This window comes from Phoenix dactylifera, chromosome 7 (genome assembly GCF_051530095.1).
Source record: "Phoenix dactylifera cultivar Ajwa chromosome 7, Ajwa_hap1_PhDact_Kaust_v1.1, whole genome shotgun sequence".
In the NCBI taxonomy this organism is placed as follows: Eukaryota; Viridiplantae; Streptophyta; class Magnoliopsida; order Arecales; family Arecaceae; genus Phoenix; species Phoenix dactylifera.
Genome location: NC_143196.1, coordinates 28989918 through 29004286, shown reverse-complemented (window position 1 = coordinate 29004286; position 14369 = coordinate 28989918). Strand labels below are relative to the sequence as shown.

Sequence of the window (14369 nt, the reverse complement as noted above, 5' to 3'; positions counted from 1 at the left end):
GTTCCTCTAGCTAGATTAAAGGAAGACCATCTTTTATGCCCCGGGAAAAGAAAATATGAAGACCATCTTGAATTCACACTACTAGCTACATTGGCCTCAACTTGGATCAGCCTACCAAGCCTAGAAGTTGGTCCAAACCCAACCCATTTCAAAATTCATAGCCAACCAGATGAAGGGAACGGTAACCCTAACCAGCTAATCTCTCTCTCTCTCTCTCTCGCTCATGGTCGTCGAACTGTTCTCTCGCCAGAACCGAACCCTAGCCTCCGTCCTCGTCTCCCGCCGCCTCCTCTCCTCCTCCCCTCCGTCCATCTCGATTCTCCGAGACCGCTACGGCTTCGTCGCCCCGCCGTCCCTCCTCCCCGAAAACGCCAACGCTAGCTCCGTCGACCGCGGTGGAGGCCAGGCCAAGAAGAAGAAGAAACCCCCGTACCGGCCGCCGTCGTCGCTCGACCGGGCCGGCCAAAAGCCTTCCCGATCCGACCTCCCGTTCGACTTCCGCTTCAGCTATACGGAGAGCAACCCCAGTGTGAAGCCCATCGGGCTCCGCGAGCCCAAGTATTCCCCCTTCGGCCCCGGGCGCCTCGATCGGCCATGGACCGGGGTTTGCGCTCCCGCGGTTGATTCTACTGTGAGGTCTGTGGATGGGGAGGGACCGAGCAACGTGGAGTTGGAAGAGAAGTGGAGGAAGACGAGGGAGAGGATTCTTGGGGAGCCGCTCACCCCGGCGGAGAGGGCGTTTCTGATCGAAAAATGCCAAAAGAACCGGACAAAGCGCCAGGTTAATTTGGGTACGTTTTTTTCCTCATTTGAGGATTTGTTTGGTAAATTAGGGCCCTTTTTGATGCAGTTTAGCTATATCTAATTTAATCTATCACTTTGATGTTCCTAACTGTACTCAATCGGAATAAAGGAGTGGACTTGCAAAACTTGGTATAGTTGTTAAAAACTTAAATTTTGCCACTTTGGGGGCATATTAATAGTAGCACTTATTTTTTTTAGTACTCGTAAACACTAGACATGCTCTTGACGAAGTTGCAAATAATATCAGACCATATGACATTGATTTAAGTAAGTGGCGGGATTGGGTTCCATGAAATGATTTAGGAGGTACTTTTCAATTTTCAAGAAATTGTGTTAATATTGTCAGATATGCACATCAGCTGGCATAAAGCAGAACAAAATCTCTCTATCATCACCAGAGCAGCAACTTGTAGCAGCATTCTGGCAGCTTAACAGCCGACTTAACTAAATTTTAGGATAATGATTTGACAGATGATACAAAGACGAGACCATGGAAAATGATAATTGTTGCATGTACATATATAATTTTTTTAGTTTATATGTTATATGGTGAATTGTTTGAATATTGAAAAACTTCACATAAGGGAAGACTAATATGAACTTTGAAGCAATACTATATATCAAGATTCGTCATTTTAGTATTGGACTCCGTACCGGTGCCATACTAGTAGTGTGTTGGTACGGTACAGTACGGAGTCTTTTTGTTCGGTACGCCTTGCATGCTAGATACTGATATGATATGATACGCCCCGAACCGTCCGATCCAGACTGGTATGGCGAACCATGCTATATATGTTGTGACCATATATGCATGCAAAGAGCACCAATTGACCCAATATTGGCCGATGCATCATGCTTCCGAATCTATCCAAAGTCATGGCCTTCTGTTTTAGCGAGCATGGGTGCTAGTGGGTAGGCTTCAATCTAGGTCCAAGTCAAATTTAACTGAGGGAACTAGGCCAACGTTGGATTCACTTCCGGATACTATTTATTTGATGGGTTGTGTCAGGTTACTGCATTTTTTGATGCTTGTCTTGTTGATACTTAGGGGCTAGGCCTCGATTTTTTATATTTTTTCCCTTCAGCCATATCATGTTGAATTGGGGCTAGTTCAATTTAAACTGAGTGCCTATGATGGAGGTTCGAGTCTTAGTGAGGGGCAGATATCTGACTCATGGATCCAGATTTAGAATATATTGAACTGAATCAAGTTGAGTTAGCATGAGTCCAGGTCTATCTTACTTGCTTACTGATAGTTAGTTCTTTCCAATCCTGAATGGTGCATGGTACATGCTTTTCTTATTTGTTTGGATGCTTTTTATGTCTATTTTTACAACATGTTTGTACTTGACTATGCTATTTTTTTAATAAATAGGGAGAGATGGCCTTACCCATAACATGTTGAATGATATTCACAATAATTGGAAGCATTCTGAGGCTGTTAGAATAAAGTGTCTTGGCGTGCCTACTATTGATATGCAGAATGTTTGCACACAGCTTGAGGTATATCTCTTTTCCTAACATGTATAGTTTACTGCTAATGTTCTTTCCTTTTTAGTCATTCTAAGGGAATTACATAGAGCAAGGATCTGAGTGATGAGGTTTCTTACCATGTCATTGCAATTGAAATTATTAATCATATTAGAGTTTCATGCCAACCTTTCTTAAACACCCATACCAAAATTTCTGATAAATATTGAATAGTGTATCCATGATTATGGGGAGATCTGTTACTAATCTATTTTAGCTTTACTTTAAAAGTTAGTTTCTCACTTAGAACATTGTCATGTAAAACATCTTTTCATGATTTTTGATCTACAGGTGGCTTTTCCCCTACTTTTTTGGATAAAGTGATAATGCAGATATGCAACATATTATGTAGGCCATATTAAAATGGAAGTAGTCTTAAGTTACCCCTTGTTGAATTCCTGTTCATTAACCTACTTCTGCACATGGCAGTGTAAATTGTGTTTTTTAGCATCTTATAAGCTGGTTTTTAAGTATGTTCATGAATTAATTAGGACAGAATAACAAGTGAAAACATAGTTCCCCTAACATAATACTAGAGTAAGTTTTGTAACAGTTTTATGATTAAATATGTAAAATTAGAAGAATTTTTTTCTAAATGAGTTTATGTTTACTTCTTGTTGTTTTTATAAGTTATAAAACCAAGAACTAGTTTGAGGGCAAAAGCTTTAGATGTTTCATAGAGTTTGATAATCAATGGGCCCAAATTAAAACTGATCTTAGTGTGTTATAAGTGACCTAATTCTATGTTACATTGTTGAAGCAGCTCAAGAATGTTCTTAACCCTAAACTCAGTGACTTTATTATCATTTTCAGAATGAGATGATTTATGCAGAAATGGTGGACACAAAATTGTTTGCAAGTTTTTTATTTAAATGTAGAGGATTTGTTTCTATAGTTGCAAAATGCAAGCAGATCTTTCCAAATAAGATATTCAATTTTTCCTACATTGTTTTCCTTTTGAATTGTTAAATGTTTTAGTTTCTAAAAAGCAAGAAAGCTTTAACTTTCTTAAAAAAAAGAGAGGAAGATCTTATGGAAGTTATATCTGATACCATCCTTTGTATTTTAATGATTTTTTAGAGCGAATATTGTGATGAATTTTTAATGGATCTGGGAAGGAAATTGGATTTAGTATGCTGTTCAGAGTCTAATGTGATGCCACAGGAAATTGGATTTACACGCTGCATGTTTCATGCTAAATAAAGATATGATCAAAATATTTATATCAATATACAAATCCCCATTGTTTTTAATTTAAATTTTCTATTTATTGGTTTTGCCTGTTTCATTGGCTGTTTCCCTTTTCTAGGAGGCAATCATAATTGTCATGCTTGACATAAATGGGTTATCTCAGCAACCTCTTTTTCCTTATCACTACCCTTTTATTTGCCTGTGCTTTCTGTTATTTCAATTATTCTTTCAGGTTTGCTATTGGACTGTAACTTACTTGGGTTGGAATTGGGACCAGGTCTTCAATTTTCCTTACATTTGTTTTTTTTCCCTTTTTAATGCACTGAGGGCCTCAAACTGATGGGGGTGGCGGTTAATTTTATGATTGTTTCAGCTTTTCCTTATCCCTTGAAGGGCCAAATTGGCCCCACCCGCCTTTCCAAGTTGCTATGGAGCTAGTGTGAGGCTTATGGCCGACATTGAGCTAGCTTCTGTTTATGGCATTCTGTGGATTCATGCAATATCAATCCAAGCATGCAATCTGCAATTCATGAACAACAAATTCTCTCCCTCTTCCAGTCGATACCTTTGATTTTTCATTATTGTTTCACTGAATTAACTTTGCTATCCAACTACTATTTCCTCTAAATCATTGGAGACAATTGATGCAAATATTTTCAGGAGAAGACTGGTGGTTTGATCATCCACAGGCATGGTGGTCAGATCATTTTGTACAGAGGAAGACACTATAATCCCAAGAAAAAGCCTGCAATACCATTAATGCTGTGGAAACCTCATGAACCAATTTATCCAAGGTTGATTAAAACAGTGATTGATGGACTAACCATTGAGGAAACAAAGGAAATGAGGAAAAGAGGCCTTGCTGTTCCTGTCTTGACAAAGCTTGGTAATGCTGTAATGCTTCTTCTGAAAGTATTATTTTTAGCATTTCCACCATATGTACGGTTTATCATTTGTTGCAATTTTTGCAGCTAAAAATGGTTATTATGCTAGCCTTGTACCGATGGTCCGAGATGCTTTTCTGACTGATGAGCTAGTTCGTATAGACTGCAAAGGCCTGAACAAAAGTGACTACAAGAAAATAGGGGTTAAGCTTAGGGTAAGAATATAATGTGGTAATCCAACTTTCCTCTACAGGAAGTAAATAAAGCTTAGTTAAGATTTCAATCTGTTCATCCAATATTGTCTTTGAAAGAGTTTATTGATTAATACCTCACTCATGGCCTTCTATATCTTCCTTCATGTCTAGATTTTTTTTGCAGAAATTCATATCTAGATAAGCATGTGCAATAGCTCTCATATGCGAGCTGTTTGTTCATCTTCTAAAAAACATTTATGTAATGTTTCTATGGAGATTGACCCTTGTAATAGTCAAAGAAGACTTCAGTCTTCCTTGGATAGATCATATATATACATGCTAATCGGTGATTATGGTTAATACTAGGAGGCAGTTATTCTTAGGTTAGCTGTCTATATAGTGCTTTACCATCAACTGTTTGTTCTTTTTGGTTATGGGTTTTGTTTATTTTGCATTTGATATTTTAGATGGACTTATTTTATTTGCTTGCTATATATGTTGCCTTCATAGCATGGCTAGTGTTCTTTAGCAATGATGATAATGTATAAATAACAATATCAGCATTCTATGAAATAAAATCTCTGTTTTTCGGCAAATTTTTGATTCATAAACATATTGGCTATGAAGCAGCTACATGATGCATCACATGGATCATTGATCTTTAAGGATCTAATAGGACTGTTAGATTCGTTCTTGTAGTTCCCTGCTTCTCCACTAAACATTCATTTACATTGTAAGAGATGGGAGACTAAAAGTGGCTGCTTCTTTCAGATGATCAAATGTGGTTGAGAAATCAGACTAGATGATTAGTGGAGAGATTTCTTGCTTGAGGCTGATGGTTGGATAGTGATCAAGGGATGATTGATAGGAATATGGTCTACTTGATATAGTTTACTTGATTATGAGCTAGCTACTTAACATGGGTGTGAACTTATATTTTGTTGTTATATTATGACATCTCTTCTAGTGTCTGATAATGTTTTAAGATTTTTTGATGATATTCATCCATATTCGGATGTAGGACTTGGTTCCTTGTGTTCTTGTCACTTTCGAGAAGGAGCAAATTGTGGTTTGGAGGGGAAAGAACTACAATAGTGATGCCCACTGTAACTCAGAAGAAAAATCTCTCTCTCTGGTTAATGAATCAGGTTTGGGTGCAGAGAAGAGCAACAATGGTATTCCTTGTCAAAGCGCAGATGGCTGTATTCCTGATCGAAGCTCGGACAACTACGCTACTGATCAAAGTTTAGATGATGAATCAGTTGTTTCGGTAGTGTAGTTCCGGCACCAATTGGGTAAACAGGGTATCTGAACTTTCTGATGCCACTTGGTGAGGTCCTGTTGCTGCTCGTATTTTCCAGGATGCCTGCCATCATTGAAATCATCTGGGCGAATATGAGAGAGACCATGGTGTTTGAGTCTGGATCCTGTTAAGTGAATGTCATGACTCAATGGTTCTGACTCTGATGAAGGTGACTGAAAGTCACTTCAGAAACTGAGGATTTTAAATGTTTCAGAAACATTTCATGATGCATGGTGCAGCTCAGCCATCAAAGCTTTGTTCAGTTCCATGTGTATATTTGTAGTTAGGACGATACTGAACTTAAACAAGTTGACAGTAATTTCTGTTGCCAGTTTTTTCAACTTCTTTGTTCAATTCAATGACATAATTTGAACAAATAAGGGTTTGTCATATCCATAAAGAGGGGAATGTTGGAGAAAATTGGTTGTCAAATGAGGCAAGGATGAAGGTTCAAGTGCTTGTGCGGGCCAACGAGTAGATCTAATGGCAGATTTTTTTTTTTTTTTTTTGATGAAAATCTAATGGCAGATTATCCAAAGAGATTTGGGATGTGGTGTTCTGGAAGATCTTTTGTTTTTCTTTTCCTTTTTTTTCTTTTTTATTCCTTGAGAAAAGTTGTGTGCGCGCCACCTTGCTGATTGGAAACCCAAAAAAGGGGGATGGAGTGATCGGTGCATGTATGATCCTGACAATCTGCAAAATTTAGGAAATTGTTTCTTTTAAGGATTTGGCTTGCTCATTTTTGTTACATCCAAAAAAAAAAAACATCAATCAAGAATAGGAATATATTTATGAATTTTTTACAGATAATCTTAATTATTTCACCAAATCATGCATTCACTGGCATCCATCCAATAATCCAAATCAATCACCTCTGTTACCCCAGAGATGTATATTGCTTTTATTGAGCAACAATTATTTCTGGATGAATCATATGCATCATACATATGCATTAATGACAAGGCATTAATATTTCAAAATCTAAAAGTAATTGCAGGTACGAAAATGACTGTGAAAGGAGTTCCACATATTTGTTTGTCTTTCGAAGCCAGTCAATTCTCGTAGTAGACCATTCATAACTAGCATCACCATTGGAACAACTGAATCCATTTGTATAGAAATTGACAATGCAACATATATAGAAATCTCTCTCTCTCTCTCTCTCTCTCTCTCTCTCTCTCTCTCTCTCTCTCTCTCTGCAACATATATAGAAATCTCTCTCTCTCTCTCTCTCTCTCTCTCTCTCTCTCTCTATATATATATATATATATATATATATAGAGAGAGAGAGAGAGAGAGAGAGAGAGGGCGCACTCACCAAGAGAGAGAGAAAGGTGCGCTCATCTTCGTTCAATTAAGTCACCGTTGTAAAAGGAAAAAAAAAAAAGACAAGAGGCCATGATGACCCAGTCGCCCCAATGCCTAGAGCTAGGTATCATGGCATTGACAACACTTGGACGAGGGTGTGTGATAGTGGGTTCACCTTTCTATGTTTTCTCCTCTCTACATTCATGACCTGCTTTTGAGAAAATATATATTAATAAATTTAACAGTCTATAGTTTACCTGTAACACCGAGAGAGAGAGATGCACTCACCATTGTTCAGTGGAGTCACCGTTGTAAAAAAAAAAAAAAAAAGATAAGAGGCCATGATTACCCAGCCGCCCGAAAGCCTAGAACCAGGTATCATGACATTAACAGCACTTGGACGAAGATGTGTGATATTGGGTTCACCTTCTTTTGTTTTCTTCTCTCTATATTCATGACCCGCTTTTGAGAAAATGTAGAAGACAAGAGACCATGATGACCCAGGCGCCCCAATGCCCAGAGCCAGTTATCATGGCATTGACAACACTTGGACAAGGGTTTGTGATGGTGGATTCACCTTCTTATACTTTCTCCTCTCTATATTCATGATCCGCTTCTGAGAAAATGCATATTAATAAATTTAACAATCTCTAGTTTACCTGTAACACCGAGAGAGAGAGGTGCACTCACCCTCATTCAGCTGAGTCACTGTTGTAAAAAAAAAAAAAAGAAAAGACAAGAGGCTATGATGACCCAACCACTCCAATGCCTAAAGCCAGGTATCATGGCATTGACAACACTTGGACGAGAGTATATGATAGTGGGTTCACCTTTTTGTGTTCTCTTCTCTATATTCATGACCCGCTTTTGAAAAAATGTATATTAATAAATTTAACAGTCTGTAGTTTACCTGTAACACCGAGAGAGAGAGGTGCACTCATCCTCGTTCAGTTGAGTCATCGTTGTAAAAGAAAAGAAAAAAAAGACAAAAGGCCATGATGACCCAGCCGCCCCAATGCCCAGAGCCAGGTATCAGGGCGCTGACAGCATTTGGACGAGGGTGTGTGATAGTGGGTTCACCTTCTTATGTTTTCTTCTCTCTATATTCATGACCCGCTTTTGAGAAAATATATATTAGTAAATTTAACAGTTTGTAGTTTACCTGTAACACTGAGAGAAAGAGAGAGAGAGAGGTGCACTCACCCTCATTCAGTTGAGTCACCGTTGTAAAAGAAAAAAAAAGACAAAAGGCCATGATGACCTAGCCGGCCCAATGCCCAGAGCCAGGTATCATAGCATTGACAACACATGGACGAGGGTGTGTGATAGTGGATTCACCTTTGTTGCCGAAGGAGACAACCCAAGAGGGGGGGTGAATTGGATTTGGATTAATTATTGACAAATTAAAACTTGATGAGTGATTATTTAATTCTAAAGCAAGCAGGTTAATTAAGCTACTTGATGAGGAGATTGGAAGAGACGAATAGCCAATGCAAACACAAGAAAATTTTATAGTGGTTCGGAGCCAACCCTTGCTCCTACGTCCACTCCCCAAGCTTCACTTAGGAGTTCACTATAATCCCTTGGATTACAGCCGGTTGTTTTACAAGTTCACAACCCAACTTGTTGTTTTCACAAGATCACAACGAACTCGGTCGGTTTTCACAGGCTCACCGACTAGAACCACCCGATTATTTTTCCGGGATCACAATCAAACCCTTACACCGTTGGTTTTAACTTTGGCTCACCAACAAACCTTACAATCCTTGATTCAATCCCCTGATTGAATCAAGTAAGAAAAAAATAGAGTTTGGGATTTCACAGAGAAAGCTTCTAAACAAGAAGATGTGAAAACAATAAATGCGAAGTAAAGTTAGAAGCCCTCAAACAGATTTTGGAAGAGGAAGAAAGTGCTTCTCGAACTCTGAGTCTCCTCTTTGAGTGCACTGAAGATTTGATGTCAGAAGAAGAGCCTTGAATGCGAAGGAAAAAACTTCTAGAAATGGATTAAATGCGTTTCTTCCTTCTTTTGCTTGTCTTTTCTCTCAATGGACTCTTGGTATGTTGGAAATGCCTTAATGCACAGATGGAGTAACTCTCTTATTGTCTACTACTGTTTACTCAGGCTATTTAAACAGTCCTTTTTGAAAAATAGCCGTTAAACACTGATTTGTAGCCGTTCTGCACAGTCTGCACCTCCTGACAATGTATCCGTTGGGGTTGGAGTCGACTCGCTCGATTTGGAGTCGACTCGGCTGTTGCTGGAGTCGATTCATGCTTTACTGGAGACGACTCGCCCACTGTTCAGGATTAGAATTAAAGTGCTGTCCCAACCTGGAGTCGACTCGGTCGAACCTTGGAGTCGACTCGCCAAGATCTGGAGATGACTCGGCATTTTGGAGACGGCTCGTTCTCAGGATTCCAGAGATCTATTTTTCTGCATTTCTCTCTCGAGTCGACTCGGATCCTCTTGGAGTCGACTCGGCTCTCAGAGCCCGAAAAACAGATCCTCTGTCTGCTGCCTCGGAGTCGACTCGCACTTTGTTGGGGTCGACTCGGCTGACTTGGGAGTCAACTCTGGAACATTTGGAGTCGACTCGTTCACAGGGTCTCCGAAAATGTTTCTCTGCCTTTTGGACTTGCTTTCCTCTGGAAATCGACACGGACATAACTGGAAGTCGACTCGCCAAATATCGGAGTCGACTCGTAACCTTCTGGAGTCGACTCGGTAACCGGGTCTAGAAAACACCTCTCTGTCTTTCTGTCTGTTACCCTTTGGAGTCGACTCGGCAAGCATCAGAGTCGACTCGAAATCTTCGGAGTCGACTCGGTGATAGGATCTGAAATTCATCTTTCTGTCCTTCTATCTGTTCTCAGTCGAAGTCGACTCGTAGTGTATCGGAGTCGACTCGAGCTTGTACCAGACCCTTTGAAACACTTGGAGTCGACTCACAATCTTCCGGAGTCGACTCGAGCTTCAGACTTTGGCTCAATTGAGTTCAACACTTAGCCAAAGGCTCGATGCTCTTAAAGATAAATTCACATATATTCGCCTGAAACACTAGATTGAATTCATTAGTACAACATGAAATATACTCAAATGCTTTGAGCTCATCAAAATCAAATAGGGGTATAATCAATCACTCCACAACCTTCTTATGTTTTCTCCTCTCTATATTCATCACCCGCTTTTGAGAAAATGTATATTAATAAATTTAACAGTCTGTAGTTTACCTTTAACATCGAGAGAGAGAGAGAGAGGTGAGGTGCACTCACCCTCGTTCAGTTGAGTCACCGTTGTAAAAGAAAAAAAAAGACAAGAGGCTATGATGACCCAGCCGCCCCAATGCCTAGAGCCAGGTATCATGGCATTAACAACACTTCGACGAGGGTGTGTGATATTGGGTTCACCTTCTTATGTTTTCTCCTCTCTATATTCATGATCCGCTTTTGAGAAAATGTATATTAATAAATTTAACAGTCAATAGTTTACCAGTAACATCGAGAGAGAGAGAGTGCACTCAACCTTATTCAGTTGAGTCACTATTGTAAAATAAAGAAAAAAAGAAGACAAGAGGCCATGATGACCCAGGCGCCCCAATGCCCAGGGCCAGGTATCATGGCATTGACAACGCTTGGACGTGGGTATGTGATAGTGGGTTCACCTTCTTATATTTTCTCCTCTCTATATTCATGATCCGCTTTTGAGAAAATGCATATTAATAAATTTAACAGTCTGTAGTTTACCTGTAACACTAAGAGAGAGAGAGGTGTACTCACCCTCATTTAGCTGAGTCACTGTTGTAAAAGAAAAAAAAAGACAAGAGGCTATGATGACCCGGCCGACCCAATGCCCAGAGCCAGGTATCATGGCATTGACAGCACTTGGACGAGAGTGTATGATAGCAGATTCACCTTCTTATGTTTTCTCTTCTCTATATTCATGACCCGCTTTTGAGAAAATGTATATTAATAAATTTAACAGTCTGTAGTTTACCTGTAACACCGAGAGAGAGAGAGGTGCACTCATCCTCGTTCAGTTGAGTCACCGTTGTAAAAGAAAAAAAAAAGACAAGAGGCCATGATGACCCAGCCGCCCCAATGCCCAGAGCGAGGTATCAGGGCGCTAACAGCATTTGGACGAGGGTGTGTGATAGTGGGTTCACCTTCTTATGTTTTCTTCTCTCCATATTCGTGACCCGCTTTTGAGAAAATGTATATTAATAAATTTAACAGTCTGTACTTTACCTGTAACAACGAGAGAGAGAGAGAGGTGTACTCACCCTTATTCAGTTGAGTCATCGTTGTAAAAGAAAAAAAAAGACAAAAGGCCATGATGACCTAGCCGGCCCAATGCCCAGAGCCAAGTATCATAGCATTGACAGCACATGGACGAGGGTGTGTGATAGTGGGTTCACCTTCTTATGTTTTCTCCTCTCTATATTCATCACCCGCTTTTGAGAAAATGTATATTAATAAATTTAACAGTCTGTAGTTTACCTGTAACACCCAGAGAGAGAGAGAGGTGCACTCACCCTCGTTCAGTTGAGTCACCGTTGTAAAAGAAAAAAAAAGACAAGAGGCTATGATGACCTAGCCGCCCCAATGCCCAGAGCCAGGTATTATGGCATTGACAGCACTTGGATGAGGGTGTGTGATGGTGGGTTCACCTTCTTATATTTTCTCCTCTCTATATTCCTGACCCGCTTTTGAGAAAATGTATATTAATAAATTTAACAGTCCGTAGTTTTCTTATAACACCGAGAGAGAGAGGTGCACTCACCCTCGTTCAGTTGAGTCACTGTTGTAAAAGAAAAAAAAAAGACAAGAGGTTATGAGGACCCAGCTGCCCCAATGCCCAGAGCTAGGTATCATGGCATTGACAGCACTTGGACGAGGGTGTGTGATAGTCGGTTCACCTTATGTTTTTTCCTCTCTATATTCATGACCCGCTTTTGAGAAAATGTATATTAATAAATTTAACAGTTTATAGTTTACCTATAACACCGAGAGAGAGAGAGAGGTGCACTCACCCTCGTTCAGTTGAGTCACCGTTGTAAGAGAAAAAAAACGACAAGAGGCCATGATGACTAAGCTATCCCAATGCCCGGAGCCAGGTATCATGGCATTGACAGCACTTGGACGAGGGTGTGTGATAGTGGGTTCACATTCTTATATTTTCTCCTCTCTATATTCATGACTCGCTTTTGAGAAAATGTATACTAATAAATTTAACAGAATGTTGTTTACCAATAACACCAAGAGAGAGAGAGAGAGAGGTTTCACTCACCCTCGTTCAGTTGAGTCACCATTGTAAAAGAAAAAAAAGAAGACAAGAGGCCATAATGACCCAGCCGCCCCAATGCCCAGAGCCAGGTATCATGGCATTGACAGCACTTGGACGAGGGTGTGTGATGGTAGGTTCACCTTTTTATGTTTTCTCCTCTCTATATTCATGACCTGCTTTTGAGAAAATGTATATTAATAAATTTAACAGTCTGTAGTTTACTTATAACACCGAGAGAGAGAGAGGTGCACTCACCCTCGTTTGGTTGAGTCACTATTGTACAAGAAAGAAAAAGACAAGAGGTCCTGATGACCCAGCCGTCCCAATGCCCAGAGCCAGTTATCATGGCATTGACAGCACTTGGACGAGGGTGTGTGATAGTGAGTTCACCTTCTTATGTTTTTTCCTCTCTATATTCATGACCTGCTTTTGAGAAAATGAATATTAATAAATTTAACAGTCTGTAGTTTACTTTTAACACCGAGAGAGAGAGAGAGAGGTGCACTCACCCTTGTTTAGTTGAGTCACCGTTGTAAGAGAAAAAAAAAGACAAGAGGCCATAATGACCAAGCCGCCCCAATGCCCAGAGCCAGGTATCATGGCATTGACAGCACTTGGACGGGGGTGTGTGATAGTGGGTACACCTTCTTATGTTTTTTCCTCTCTATATTCATGACCCGCTTTTGAGAAAATGTATATTAATAAATTTAACAGTCTGTAGTTTACCTATAATATCAAGAAAGAGAGAGAGAGAGGTTTCACTCACCCTCGTTCAGTCGAGTCACCATTGTTAAAAAAAAAAAAGAAGACAAGAGGCCATGATGACCCAGCCGCCCCAATGCCTAGAGCCAGGTATCATGACATTGACAGCACTTGGACGAGGGTGTGTGATAGTGGTTTCACCTTCTTACGTTTTCTCCTCTCTAAATTCATGACCCGTTTTGAGAAAATGTATATTAATAAATTTAATCTATAGTTTACCTGTAACACCGAGAGAGAGAGAGAGAGGTGCACTCACCCTCGTTCAGTTGAGTCACCGTTGTAAAAGAAAAAAAAAGACAAGAGGCCATGCTGCCCCAATGCTCAGAGCCAGGTATCATGGCATTGACAACACTTGAATGAGGGCGTGTGATAGTGGGTTCACCTTCGTATGTTTTCTCCTCTCTATATTCATGACCCGCTTTTGAGAAAATGTATATTAATAAATTTAACAGTATGTTGTTTACCTATAACACCAAGAGAGAGAGAGAGAGAGGTTTCACTTATCCTCGTTCAGTTGAGTCACCATTGTAAAAGAAAAAAAAGAAGACAAGAGGCCATAATGACCTAGCCGCCCTAATGCCGAGAGCCAGGTATCATGGCATTGACAACACTTGGACGAGGGTGTGTGATGGTGGGTTCACCTTTTTATGTTTTCTCCTCTCTATATTCATGACCCGCTTTTGAGAAAATGTATATTAATAAATTTAACAGTCTGTAGTTTACTTATAACACCGAGAGAGAGAGAGAGAGAGGTGCACTCACCCTCGTTTAGTTGAGTTACTGTTGTACAAGAAAAAAAAGACAAGAGGTCATAATGACCCAGCCGTCCCAATGCCCAGAGGCAGGTATCATGGCATTGACAGCACTTGGACGAGGGTGTGTGATAGTGGGTTCACCTTCTTATGTTTTTTCCTCTCTATATTCATGACCCACTTTTGAGAAAATGAATATTAATAAATTTAACAGTCTGTAGTTTACCTGTAACACTGAGAGAGAGAGAGAGAGAGGTGCACTCACCCTCGTTTAGTTGAGTCACCGTTGTAAGAGAAAAAAAAAGGACAAGAGGCCATAATGACCAAGTCGCCCCAATGCCCAGAGCCAGGTAT

The 14369-nt window shown here is 40.0% G+C and overlaps 1 protein-coding gene across 2 annotated transcripts; it reads left to right on the top strand.

Annotated features, from left to right (window-relative positions):
* On the top strand, positions 1–6455 carry LOC103721194 (RNA-binding CRS1 / YhbY (CRM) domain-containing protein). 2 transcript variants are annotated; one of them, XM_008811292.5, is made up of 5 exons: positions 1–791; positions 2180–2307; positions 4186–4411; positions 4497–4624; positions 5625–6455. In XM_008811292.5, the coding sequence occupies exons 1-5, from the start codon at positions 224–226 to the stop codon at positions 5880–5882; spliced, it is 1308 nt and encodes a 435-aa protein (XP_008809514.3). In that variant the 5' UTR covers positions 1–223; the 3' UTR covers positions 5883–6455. The 2 variants fall into 2 exon arrangements, with proteins under 2 accessions (XP_008809514.3, XP_026665860.3); XM_026810059.4 differs by having other exon boundaries at positions 156–791; positions 4497–4640; positions 5625–5761.
* The last annotated feature ends 7914 nt before the right edge of the window (positions 6456–14369 follow it).

Bases quoted from the DNA above. Each gene is read 5' to 3' on its own strand.
- LOC103721194 (XM_008811292.5), top strand. From the start codon at position 224: ATGGTCGTCGAACTGTTCTCTCGCCAGAACCGAACCCTAGCCTCCGTC. The intron at 2,308-4,185 runs GTATATCTCTTT...AAATATTTTCAG, and splicing joins ATGTTTGCACACAGCTTGAG to GAGAAGACTGGTGGTTTGAT. The intron at 4,625-5,624 runs GTAAGAATATAA...ATTCGGATGTAG, and splicing joins AAATAGGGGTTAAGCTTAGG to GACTTGGTTCCTTGTGTTCT.